The sequence below is a fragment of the Urtica dioica genome, chromosome 12 (assembly GCF_054948205.1).
Source record: "Urtica dioica subsp. dioica isolate 48M chromosome 12, U.dioica_male_clone48M_v1_H2, whole genome shotgun sequence".
NCBI classification, from domain to species: domain Eukaryota; kingdom Viridiplantae; phylum Streptophyta; class Magnoliopsida; order Rosales; family Urticaceae; genus Urtica; species Urtica dioica.
In genome coordinates this window covers 21,575,364-21,587,908 of record NC_142767.1, presented here as the reverse complement: position 1 = coordinate 21,587,908, position 12,545 = coordinate 21,575,364, and the positions used below count along the sequence as shown (strand labels likewise).

Below are 12,545 nucleotides of genomic sequence, written 5' to 3'. Positions count from 1 at the left end.
ATTGGAGGTAATTAGTTATATCTATTGAGATTAGAATAGGAAACCATTTCATGTCTCTCATTTGACTTGGATAGGACTAACTTTGATCACATAAATTTTTGGTTTTTATAAATTTTTGTAAACCCTCTCCTAGATACTCCTAGACCCAATTAAGTCCAAATCCCAAATCAAAACTGCTACTCAATATGGACCTTGAGCCCATTTTTTCATTAGTTATTAAGCTCAATACTTGGTATCAAGAACCAATAATAATAAATAATTCCCCCAGTAAGAAAAGTAACGATCAAGCTAACTCCATTGACGTGGTCAAATTACAGTTCAAATGGAAATTTCACTGAAAGTATAAATTAATAAGTTGTGGTCCAAAAATAGCATTAAACACCTTTTGGAAAAATAATGCATCGGAGATGTTGTGGTCCATGTGTGTTAGAGATTTTGCAACTATTTACTTTGAATATTCAAAGTCATCTCACTGTGTGATTGTCAGTCCAGAACCAAGGCCCCACAGGAAATATCGGAGCAGCTGATCAAATTGGAAATTCCGATCCGATTAGTTTCATAAATCTTTTTATAATATTTTTCAAGAAATTTGGTGTCTCGGTTCTAGTTAACTTACACTCATGTTGTGGTCTTACAAGCTCTCGGAGTTCTTCGCCTTATTCATAGTTCAAGTTGGAGCCGGTGAAAACAGGTGCAAAGGATCAAGATGCGGTGAAAATGGACCGCCGATCCGATTCCCCTTCGGACTTAAGGGGAGCTATGATCGCTGTAGTTTCCGGGATTCGAGTAGATACTCAGGCTCCGTTTGGAAAATGGAAAATAAGAGAGAAAGTGAAAATAATAGAAAAAATGAAAATGTGAGAGAAAATAATAGAAAAAGTCAAAATTCTAATTGTATTTGGAAGTCATGGAAAATATGAGAGAAAATTGACGGGAAAGTAACGATGAGACCAGGATGGAGTTAACTCAGGTCCAAGGTGGGCTCCAACCCCCCCCCCCCCCCCCCCCCAAATTTTCTTATCTACATTTTTTGCAAATTTTTAAAAAGTTTTACATTTTTTACCCTAAAAAATTTACATTTTTGTCCCATTTAAAAAAAAAATTCTTTTTACCATTAATTTTTTTAATTAGCCCCCCTAAAAAGTTTTTATTTACATTTTTTGTCGATTTTTAAAAAGTTTTACATTTTTTACCATAAAAAATTTACACTTTTGACCCATTTAAAAAAAAAAATCATTTTTACCATGAATTTTTTTAATTAGCCCCCCTCAAATATTTTTTATTTACATTTTTTGCCCATTTTTTTAAAAAATTTTACATTTTTACCCTAAAAATTTACACTTTTGACTCATTTAAAAAAAAAATTCATTTTACCATGAATTTTTTTTAATTAGCCCCTCTAAATATTTTTTTTCAAATAAGCTCTCATATTGAGCTTTTCTGGCTCGGTCCCTGGACGAGACACACAAATGTTATACCCTCATAGACAAATTTGGAGAGATTCTCATTTTCCATTTGATTTTCGAAGGAAAATGAAATCCTCATTTTAGTTATACACTTTCTCTCGCATTTTTCATCATATTTTTTTTCCATCCTATTTTCCTCAATCCAAACAACCTAAGTAAAATAGGAGGGATTTTCATTTTCATTTCCCTCCTATTTTCCGGCTTACAAACGGAGCCTAAAGCTTTGTTTGGAACCCGGAAAATAAGAGAGAAAGTGAAAATAATAGAGAAAATGAAAATGTGAGAGAAAATAATATAAAAAGTCAAAATTCTAATCGTGTTTGGAAGTCATGGAAAATATAAGAGAAAATTGATGGGGAAGTAACGATGAGACCATGGATGAAGCTAACTCAGATCCAGGGTGAGTTCCAGCCCCCCAACCCTCAATTTTTTTTTATTTACAAATTTTGACCCATTTTTAAAAAGTTTTACATTTTTACCATGAATTTTTTTAATTAACCCCCAAAAGAGAATTGTGGTAGATTCTTTTTCTGGTTGGTAGAAACATGTGATGAGTATGTGTATTACTTGGAGGTAATTAGTTATATCTATTGAGATTAGAATAGGAAAACATTTCATGTCTCTCATTTGACTTGGACTAACTTTGATCACATAAATTTTTGGTTTTTATAAATTTTTGTAAACCCTCTCCTAGATACTCCTAGACCTAGTTAAGTGCAAACCCGAAATCAAAACTGCTTCTCAATGTGGACCTTGAGCCCATTTTTTCAGTAGTTATCAAGCTCAATACTTGGTATCAAGAACCAATAATAATAAATAATTCCCCCAGTAAGAAAAGTAACGATCAAGCTAACTCCATTGACGTGGTCAAATTACAGTTCAAATGGAAATTTCACTGAAAGTATAAATTAATAAGTTGTGGTCCAAAAATAGCATTAAACACCTTTTGGAAAAATAATGCATCGGAGATGTTGTGGTCCATGTGTGTTAGAGATTTTGCAACTATTTACTTTGAATATTCAAAGTCATCTCACTGTGTGATTGTCAGTCCAGAACCAAGGCCCCACAGGAAATATCGGAGCAGCTGATCAAATTGGAAATTCCGATCCGATTAGTTTCATAAATCTTTTTAACATATTTTTAAGAAATTTGGTGTCTCAGTTCTAGTTAACTTACACTCATGTTACGGTCTTACAAGCTCTCGGCGTTCTTCGCCTTATTCATAGTTCAAGTTGGAGCCGGTAAAAACAGGTGCAAAGAATCAAGATGCGGTGAAAATGGTATCCGATTTCCCTTCGGACTCAAGGGAAGTAATGATCGCTGCGGATTCCCGGGATTCGAGCTGTCCTGCAACGGCACTCACACGGTTATCGAGCTTCCACAGTCGGTTAACTTTTTTGTAAGCAAAATTAATTACAAGTCTAGAGAGATCGATGTTTACGACCCCAACAACTGTCTAGAGGGCCAACTTCTAAAAATCCACGGATTCTCGAACTCGCCATTTTATTATGTAAATCGTAAAACACGAGACTATAGTTTTTTCAATTGTTCATCAACATCAGAGGATTCCCGTTATATATCTTGTCTTTCTGGTCCGGGCTACCAAATTTTTGCTCTTTCATCCGACTATGATACTTACAATTTGCCCCTAAATTGTACAAGGATGTATAACACACCTATGCCTACGACTACGTACTATGATATATCAAGCTATAATGACAAAAATAATCTTCGTTTAAATTGGCTTGAACCAACCTGTGGTCATTGTAAAGCCAACAGAAGGATTTGTTTACTGAAGGGCAATTCCACCAAAGTACAGACCCACTGTTATATCCCTAATAAAGTGAAAGGTAAGACTACTTTCCCATATTACAATCTAATACTCTGCTTTTGATTTTTATGTTATTACAAGCATGCCTATTGTGTTTGTTTTTACAAAGATATCTATAATTAGTTAATTTTTCTTTTCTGTGCTATGCAAAGAAAAAAAAATCTTAATTATATGAGAAAAGAAAAAAATATATTAATTGTTGTGTCTATAAATTTGACAGCTTGGGAGGCTATCGTTGCAGCTATCGGCGTTGCTACTCTCTTAGCAGTGCTAGTTGTAGCATTTCGGGTTTATAACTCTGACAGAAATGCAAGAGAGATTCAACGCAAAATGGAGAGATTTCTGAATGACTACGAAGGTCAAAAGCCCAGCAGATATTCATACAATGATATTAAGCTGATCACAGAGCAGTTCAAGGAAAAGCTCGGCGAAGGAGCATATGGAACGGTGTTTAAAGGAAAACTCTCGGATTCCTTTTTCGTGGCCGTGAAAGTGCTAAACACCTCTAAAGGCGACGGTGAAGAGTTCATAAACGAAGTGGGTACGATCGGTAAAATCCACCATGTCAACGTGGTTCGCTTGGTCGGATATTGTGCCGATGGATCTAGAAGAGCTCTCGTGTACGAGTTCTTGCCCAACGGCTCACTCCAACACTTCATATCATCTTCGGACGCAGAACGCTTTCTCGGCTGGAAAAAACTCCAAGACATTTCTCTTGGAATCGCAAAAGGGGTCGAGTATCTCCACCAAGGTTGCGACCAACGAATCCTTCACTTCGACATCAAGCCTCACAATGTACTTCTCGACCAAAACTTCACTCCAAAAATCTCCGATTTCGGTCTCGCAAAGCTTTGCTCCAAGGATCAGAGTCTGGTGTCGATGAGCACGGCTCGAGGGACGATGGGCTACATCGCTCCCGAGGTTTTCTCGAGAAACTTTGGGAACGTTTCGTACAAATCTGATGTTTACAGTTTCGGAATGGTGTTGCTCGAGATGGTCGGAGGAAGGAGGACCAGCGACAAGAACGACAAGACTCAGATTTACTATCCGGAATGGATCTACAATCTTCTAGAAGAAGGAGACGATTTTCGTATCGGCATTGGAGAAGAGGAAGATTGTGCGATCGCGAAGAGATTGGCGATCGTGGGGCTGTGGTGCATTCAATGGGACCCGGCAAACCGTCCTTCCATGAAAACTGTGGTTCATATGCTTCAAGGAGGAGATGCCTTGTTGAGCACGCCACCCAACCCTTTCGTTGCTGCCGGTTCAACAAAAAATACCGTTGACAACAAGCCTAAAAGGCGAATCATGAATTTAGAATTAGAAGCCATTGCTGAATTAGAATAATTAGTTTGTTTTATGTGCAAATGATCTGTAATGGTTTAATCTAGTTTTTGTGAAATTTAATATCCTTGTATATTGTGAAACAATGGGACAGGTTGACTAACTCAAACAGAGTTAGCTTGGTTATTCAGCTTGGAGTTCCAAGAATTTCCTTTTAGCTTCCCTATATGTTTTTGGGCTCCAAAGTCCGAACTATTTCTCAAAAGTCAACATTACTGTTATGTTATTTATGTCGATCTGAATCGTTTAGAAAAACCAACCTGAATAACCAATCGTTCATTGAAACCAAAGGTTAACGAGCACAAACCAAAGGGTTACAAATTTTTTTTCGTTCTAAATACCATGGATTAAAGCGTTCATCAAAGGTTAACGAGCACAAACCTTCTGTTGCCTTTAGAACTATGATGTTTCCACTGGGCATCGAAACCATAAGGATGATGGGATTGAATTAATGATGGTTGTTGCAATAAGGATCTGTATAACCATAGGAATTCACTCTTTTTTTGTTTTTTTTTTTTTTTTTTTTGCGTTTTATACCATCACAGTACTTGTCGTTGAGAGAGATTTCAAATGCCGATAGTCCTGCTAGATGCTGAAGTAACCGATAAACAATTTTGATCGTGTAATTATTGTAATTTATTGCCTCGACATTGAATCTAATGGTACCAGAGTAAAACAATATAGGTCAATATTCTCGCAAGAAAGCTCGTACATTGGATCGCTATGATGTTTTTGGTTGCTTTTGAGTCGCAGAAGATAGGTTATGCTGACAATGCTTCCACATGAAGAAGACGAACAACTTCGGAACGTATAATAGCTGTTAATATTTTATTTTAATTAAAACCTAATGTATTCAACTAAAAATATCAAATCAATATCTAAACGTTGATTTTTTTTTAATTTAATTTTATTTTATTTTATTTTTTTACGAACGTTGATTATTTTTTTCTTCTTCTCAAAAGTTTTTAAGGTCGTTTGTCATTGGTGTTGTTTTTTTATCTTGTCGTTTGTCCTTACTGTCGTTTTTAATTTGTTGTTTGCCATTGATGTCGTTTCACTTTAATCGTTTTCCTTTGATGTCGTTTTTCTTTGCTGTTGAAGTTATTTTTTTGTCGTCGTCGTTTTTTGTCTTGTCGTTTGTCGCTTATGCGATTTCCATTTGTCGTTTGCCTTTGATGTCGTTTTTCTTTTCCTTTGATGCTTATCGTGATATCGTTTTTCCTTTGATTTTGATGTCGTTTGTAACTCGTCGTTTGTCGTTTTTTGCATTAAATGTTGTTTTAAATTGTCGTTTGCTTTTATATTTATTTTTCGTTGAGTTGTCGTTTCTTAGTTTTTCAGATTTTAGACAACTAATATATACTGGAAAACTTGTCTATTTTTTTTTTGTTTTCCTCGGCGGCCTGAGAAAATATTATCAGCCTCTGGAGAACGGGAACACCGGTGTTCTTTCGGAGCGATTTCCTCTATGAATCGTCAATGCAAGTGATGAGCAACACGAAAACGGAATTGACAATCTATACCTCGACGTGAACTAAACGATCTCTTCTGAACTTTTTGTCTCATCGGTCAAAGTTTCTTGTGTTCCACACAGGAAGCTCCAAAGAGCTACGATGAGGTATTCGAATCAATTTTCCTGTGCATCAAAAATTTGCGGATAGGAGTCTCAGATCTCGATGCAACCTGGAGCTTGTAGAGCAATTTAATCAGGTGGAAGAAGAAGAGGACATAATGGCTCTTAGGATGACAATTTAGCGTCACACTAACAGCAATCTAGTAAGAGTATAGGGGCTCGATGACTTTTGATACTCTTACTTCTGAAATGAATGCAAGCAAATATATTCTATCAAGTATGTCCTGCTTTAATTATTTATCTAACCTCATAATCGCCATTATTACTTTTCACATTGGACAGTATTGCATTCTAGCGTTCTTGAAGATGCGAAGAACTTAGAAGAAGAGATGAGAAGAAGATTCAGAATAATTTCTCATTAATTCAAAAGAAAATGACTGATGTATGTTTAAATACACATCAATCAGAAATGCCACGTAGGCAGTCTTAAAAAGAAACGACTCATTTAACAACAGATAGTTAAAAAAGCGTAAAACAACAAAAAAGGAAGATTAGCCTAAAGACTAGCCTCAGCATACAAAGCCGTACAAGCTAGCGAGCTGAGGAGTTGAGCTCGCTGGAGCGAGCTGAGGAGTTGAGCTCGCTGAAGAGTGGAGCGAGTTGGAGCGAGCTAAGGAGTTGAGCTCGCTGTTTTGGTGAACTCTGATAAAAGAGAAGAGATAAAAAACGACGCTAGCTAATACAAAGACTAACTACCAACTACCCAATTACTTCAATACTCCCCCTCAAGATGACAAGTAGATATTCTTAAGTGCCATCTTGCCCAACAAACTCTGTAAGATAGGTGAGGATAAAGGCTTGGTGAAGGCATCTGCAATTTGTAAAGCTGACCGGACTTGAAGCAATTTCACATCACCTTTCTTCAAATGATGACGAATGAAGTGACAATCAACTTCTATGTGTTTAGTTCGCTCATGAAACGTCGGGTTAGACACAATATGCATGGCCGCTTGATTATCACAGAAGAGAACAGTTGGTGCAGATTGCGTGATGTTCAAGTCACGCAGAAGTTGTTGCAGCCAGAGCAATTCACTCGTTGCAGCTCCCATGGCTCTATATTCGGCTTCAGCTGATGAACGCGAGATAGTGACCTTCTTTTTCGACCTCCAGGCCACCAAGGAGTCACCAAGGAAAACGCAATAACCAGTAACTGACTTCCTTGTATCAGGGCATGTAGCCCAGTCTGCATCTGAAAATCCATGCAGTTGGAGATTTGACGACGAAGAATAGAAAAGGCCCATCGCCGGTTGACTTTTCAGATAGCGCAAGAGATGATGGCAAGCTCTCTGATGAGGCACGCGGGGTTCAGAGATGAACTGACTCAGCTGGTGCACTGCATAAGTGAGATCCGGTCTGGTGATGGTCAAATACAGCAGCTGTAATGTATAAACTTTTGTAAACGCTCTACTTGTGAATTTGAATAAATGGACGAGTTTTAATTCAAATTCTTGTTGCATATGAGACGTCCTTAAATTTTAAATATCTTGGAAAATGATAATATTTAAGGTCGATGAAATTTCGGAATGAAAATGTTCGAGTAATCCAATATTATTATTCGAAACATACTCGGAGATTTAAAAATCTCAAGAGTAAGAATGAATTCCGAAATCCCTTAAATATATTCAAGATAACGAGAAATAATAATAATTTTCTCGGTTATTTTTCAAGATTATTTTTAATTAATTAAGGACAGGATTGTGAGAGTTTATTTTAAAAGGACTTATATGCAATATTTTGAAGGACGAAAGTGAAAGAAAAAGAAAAGCAGGGGTTGATTTGAGAGAGTTGTGGCAGGATGGGATTGATCCACGTATGCACGCGTGGCAAAGAGTGAGGGTGCCACATGGCCACTTCCTCCTCAAATCATTGCCACCTCACCATTCTCTCTCTCTTCTCTATCTTCTTCTTCTTCCTCACCCTTCACTCGGCCGAAACCCACACCAAACGAGCGAACCAGAGAAAAAAAAAAGAAAAGAAAGGAAAAAACTCTCGGCCGCTCCTCTGCTCGTCACCGAGCCATCATCACCGCCACCACCTTCAACTCTTCATCTTCTTCTTTCTTCCTCTCCTTCGCGCGCCATCACCCAGCACCGAGCTCCACCGCGCGCTCCGGCCCGAGGAAGAACAGCGCCGCCGAGTCACGTCGTCGCTGACATCACCTCTCACTCGTCTCTTCCCTCTCTCGCCTTCGCGCGTCACCGACCGCTGAGCCACCGCGCGCGCGTAGACCGAGCGACACACCGCCGCCGCGAGCTCGCCGTGACCGCCGCCGAGGAAGTAGACGCCGGGAACACACAATCGAGCGACGAGGACACCGAATTCGTGAGAATCTCGGTAAGAACAAGCTAAACCAAATTGATTTTTCTGAGAAATTAGGGTTTGAAATTCTGAATTGGGGATTTTCGAATCCGAATTGATTTCGGTTAAATTGATTGGTTTTTATTGTTCATTAGACTCGATTAATGATGTTTGTGACTTGAATTTGAAGATTGAACTCGGATTTCTTAGCTTCGTTGTGTTTTTGGCCGAAAATGTGAGTTGGTTTGATTGGGTGTTTTTAGCCGAGAGTTTTTCTTGGTGTTGGATAGGATATGTAAGCTGATTATGTGAAACTTGGATGTTGAATTTGTTTGGTGTGAAATTGGAGTTTGTGGCCGTGTGGATTTCTTGGCCGTGAGTTTGTTTTGGTTATGTTTCTGGCCGTGTGTTTTTTTTCTGGTTGTGTTGATTTGTTATGAGTTCGTTGAGGCTGTGATGATAAGTTTGAGACTCTGGAAGTTTGGATTGAATGTTGTTTTGGCTGAGTATGTTGTTTGGCCGATTGTTTGGTTGGTTTTAGTGTTGGCCATAAAGCTTATGTTTGTTTGTGACCGTGAGCTTGGTTTTGGCTAGCTCGGTCTCACTGCTCGTGATTATTTTTCTGAGCCTCGATTTGAGTTTTGTGGTCGTTTCCGGTCAGTTGGATTTATGTTGAGTTCGCTTGATTGGGTTATGGGTTCGGGTTTTGAGTTATGTGATATCGGAATTTGGTTTTAAGATGTTAACTCGTCGTTGGGTTCCAGGTTTGATTTACAGACATTGACGGACGGACGGGAACCAGACGAGTCGAGAGCGTTGAGATTAGCCTCTGAAGATCTCAAGTTGATAGAGTTATCGAAATAAAGCTCGATTAACTCGTGAGTTTTAAATCGCTTACAGCGTTTAAATACTCTTATATATGTACTTTCAGTATTTAAATAAATAATTTAGAATTATTTATTTAATAATGTTTATGGATTTAATTTAATTATTCATTTGGAATTCTCGGTTATTCTTAATTTCGGATTATTTAATTTATTTAAGACTCGTGATTACTCGTTGAACATTATCTCGTATCACTCTCGATATGAGGATACGCGAGTCTTGAATAAACCTCCGAAAAACCGGGGAATAATAAATTAAATTCTCAAATTCCGAACCGACTCTAATCCCGACAACGAACCCTATTATCTTTAAGTAAACTCGAATCCAATAACTAACAGATGTTCAACTCCGGATGCTAGTTCTCTCGACGTTCGACAAGTGCCAAGTGTCTCGAAGAACGTGTGAAGCAAGACATCTTCAGGAATCGTCAAGCTTTCTGTCGAACAATTTCGGGTAAGTGTGGAGACATAAGTCAACTACTTACCAAGGGTATAATCCTGCTTGTTTGTGCATTTGCTTACTAGTAAACAAGAGTAGGTAAAAGCCTAAAAATGAATAAACTCGAAAGTTAAGGCTTCGGCCACTCTTGCTTGAAAACTTAGCTCGGGTTCGCCCGTTAGGTTCAAACGCTAACTTGAACCAGCCTTGCTTGCTTTGTGTGTGGTTAGACTTCTCTTCTAACTCTAAGAGATAGGTTAGAATCGAGAGGACGGAAGAGCGATAGACTCTCAATTCAATCGAGAGTAGAGAGTTCGGAAGTCACATTTCGAGCTTTCAACCTAAAACACTAAACGAGCTTCAAAGGGAAACAATAATTTCTTTCGGGGTTTATCCCGTTACGCTCTTCCGTATATAAGTTAACGTGTACGCTGCTAGCTGCAGTGTACCCAAACTTTAAACTCGTGTCGGTGGTACTCACAAGTCCCTGACTTGTGCTTGGCGGGCCATGTCGGTCCGTGCGCCGAGTACTCGAAGCAATGGGTGAAGGTCGCGCATCGCGAGCTCATTGCTTGCTGGAAGACTCACCGGAAGCTGCCTTGAGCACACCGGGGCGTAGTGGGTGATGGTCGCGGTTCGCGAGTTCACTATGCCAGAGACCAGTGGCGCTGACGTCATGATGAAGAAAGTACCACTAGTGGATCCCAGACATGTGTTAAAACTTAGATCAGTTGACGACTGCTGCTCGAAGTTGAGAACTGGTCTCTAGTCGGACCGGAGGTTATAGCAGTGAGGAGTGTATAACCTTGCGGGACGGCTAGTATTCTAGGATGCGCGCTCATTAGTCACTTTTAGGTGATAGCTGCATCCTGCATTCTTGTTTGCTTGTTCGCACGTCACATGCTTTGCATTAGCTGCTTTTCTTTCATAGGCTAGACTCCCGCTTGCTGAGTCATTCGACTCATAGTTTTATGTCCCTTGGTAATGTAGATAAGGGCAAGGCGGCAATGTAGACGACCGAGAAGGAAACTGAGACGGAACGCGTATCTCTTGACCTACGGGCTATGGGTTCTGGCTCGGGAAGTAGACCTCTACATATATAATGTTTTGAATAATATCGACTCTTCCTTAAATAATATCCCGTGTATATATGTAAAGTCGGGAGCTTCTATGTACATATATATGTATGTATAAGGGTCGATATACGACTTCTAGTTCTAAAAGAAAACGAAAAATTTCCCGAGATTTCCGATAACCACTTTTGTTGTAAACGTTTCCGCACTTTTAATAATATTGTATTTCATATATTATATGTTTTGTAAATTATGTATTTACTTTAAATGTTTTGTTTACATTATATTATTCATATATGATATGCTCCCGCTACGTGATGTTGGTTCCGTCGAGTCGCGGCTTGCGGGCGAGGTGACGACGCTCGCGGGTCGTGACAGCAGCCGACCCACCAGTCTTCTATATGACGTGACATCTTCAATTAACTCTCCATCGGACTTATTCAGAGTCATTCTAGGGTCCATTGGAGTCTTTGCAGGCTTGGATTCCAAAAAACCTTCATCAGCGAGAATGTTGAGAGCATACTGACGCTGAGTGACCATCAATCCTTTCTTTGACCTGGCTATTTCTAGCCCAAGAAAGTACTTAAGCTTACCAAGGTCCTTTACCTTGAAGCTTTTGTGAAGGTAAGCCTTGACTTTGTTGATTTCAGCTTGATTTGGTCCTGCTATGACTATATCATCCACATAGAGGACTATGGCCACAAAAGTATCTTCATGGCCTCGTGTGAAGAGAGAGTAGTCACCCTTTGATTGAGAGAATCCAAAAGCTAACAGGACCTCCGTGAACTTCAAGTTCCATTGGCGGGATGCTTGCTTCAATCCGTATATGGATTTGTGTAAACGACATACTAGTCCTTCTTGAGATGACTCCCCCTGAGTATGAAGACCAAGAGGTATGGACATGTAGACTTCTTCGTCCAAGTCTCCATTTAGGAACGCGTTATTAACGTCCATCTGAGCCAAGTGCCATCCCTTAGCTGCAGCTATAGCGAGTAACACCTTCACTGTCACCAGTTTTGCCACGGGTGAGAAAGTTCCAGTGTAGTCCATTCCTTCTCGTTGGGTGTATCCCTTTGCCACGAGTCTGGCCTTTCTTCTAGCCAACATTCCATCTGAATGAAACTTATTTTTGTAGAGCCAACGGCAACCAATGGCTTTCTTGCCTTGTGGAAGAGGTACAAGCGACCACGTCTTGTTGTCTCTCATAGCATCTAATTCTTCTTTCATAGTAGTTCTCCATTCTTCATGCTTGACCGCCTCATGATAGTAGACTGGTTCAAAAACAGTGGATATAGTAAGAGTAAAAGCTTTGTAAGAAGGGTTTAAATTATCATATGAGAGAACTCGAGACAAGTGGTGAGGAGAGGTTATCACTGTGTGAACTAAATAACAGTGATAGTCCCTAAGATAGGAAGGTGGTTTGGAAGGCCTTGTGGATATTTCTGACTCTCAGTTGCTCTTGGTTTGAATCATCATCGGCAACATCTTCATTTGTGATGTCTGTTGGTTCATGTTCTCTTGTGAACTTGGCCAAGTCTTCATTATGATGATTCTCCACATTGCTGTCTGTTTTACAT

At 39.3% G+C, this 12,545-nt stretch overlaps 1 protein-coding gene and 1 long non-coding RNA gene across 2 annotated transcripts; both read left to right on the top strand.

Moving 5' to 3' along the window:
* Positions 1–2,575: 2,575 nt before the first annotated feature.
* On the top strand, positions 2,576–4,926 carry LOC149380312 (rust resistance kinase Lr10-like). The gene is made up of 2 exons (XM_089602610.1): positions 2,576–3,316; positions 3,518–4,926. The coding sequence occupies exons 1-2, from the start codon at positions 2,647–2,649 to the stop codon at positions 4,642–4,644; spliced, it is 1,797 nt and encodes a 598-aa protein (XP_089458736.1). The 5' UTR covers positions 2,576–2,646; the 3' UTR covers positions 4,645–4,926.
* Positions 4,927–7,766: 2,840 nt separating this feature from the next.
* On the top strand, positions 7,767–11,115 carry LOC149380311 (uncharacterized). Its single transcript, XR_016294230.1, has 3 exons — positions 7,767–8,608; positions 9,337–9,450; positions 10,886–11,115. It is a non-coding gene; the product is annotated as an uncharacterized LOC149380311 (long non-coding RNA).
* The last annotated feature ends 1,430 nt before the right edge of the window (positions 11,116–12,545 follow it).

Bases quoted from the DNA above. Each gene is read 5' to 3' on its own strand.
- LOC149380312 (XM_089602610.1), top strand. From the start codon at position 2,647: ATGTTACGGTCTTACAAGCTCTCGGCGTTCTTCGCCTTATTCATAGTT. The intron at 3,317-3,517 runs GTAAGACTACTT...TAAATTTGACAG, and splicing joins TATCCCTAATAAAGTGAAAG to CTTGGGAGGCTATCGTTGCA.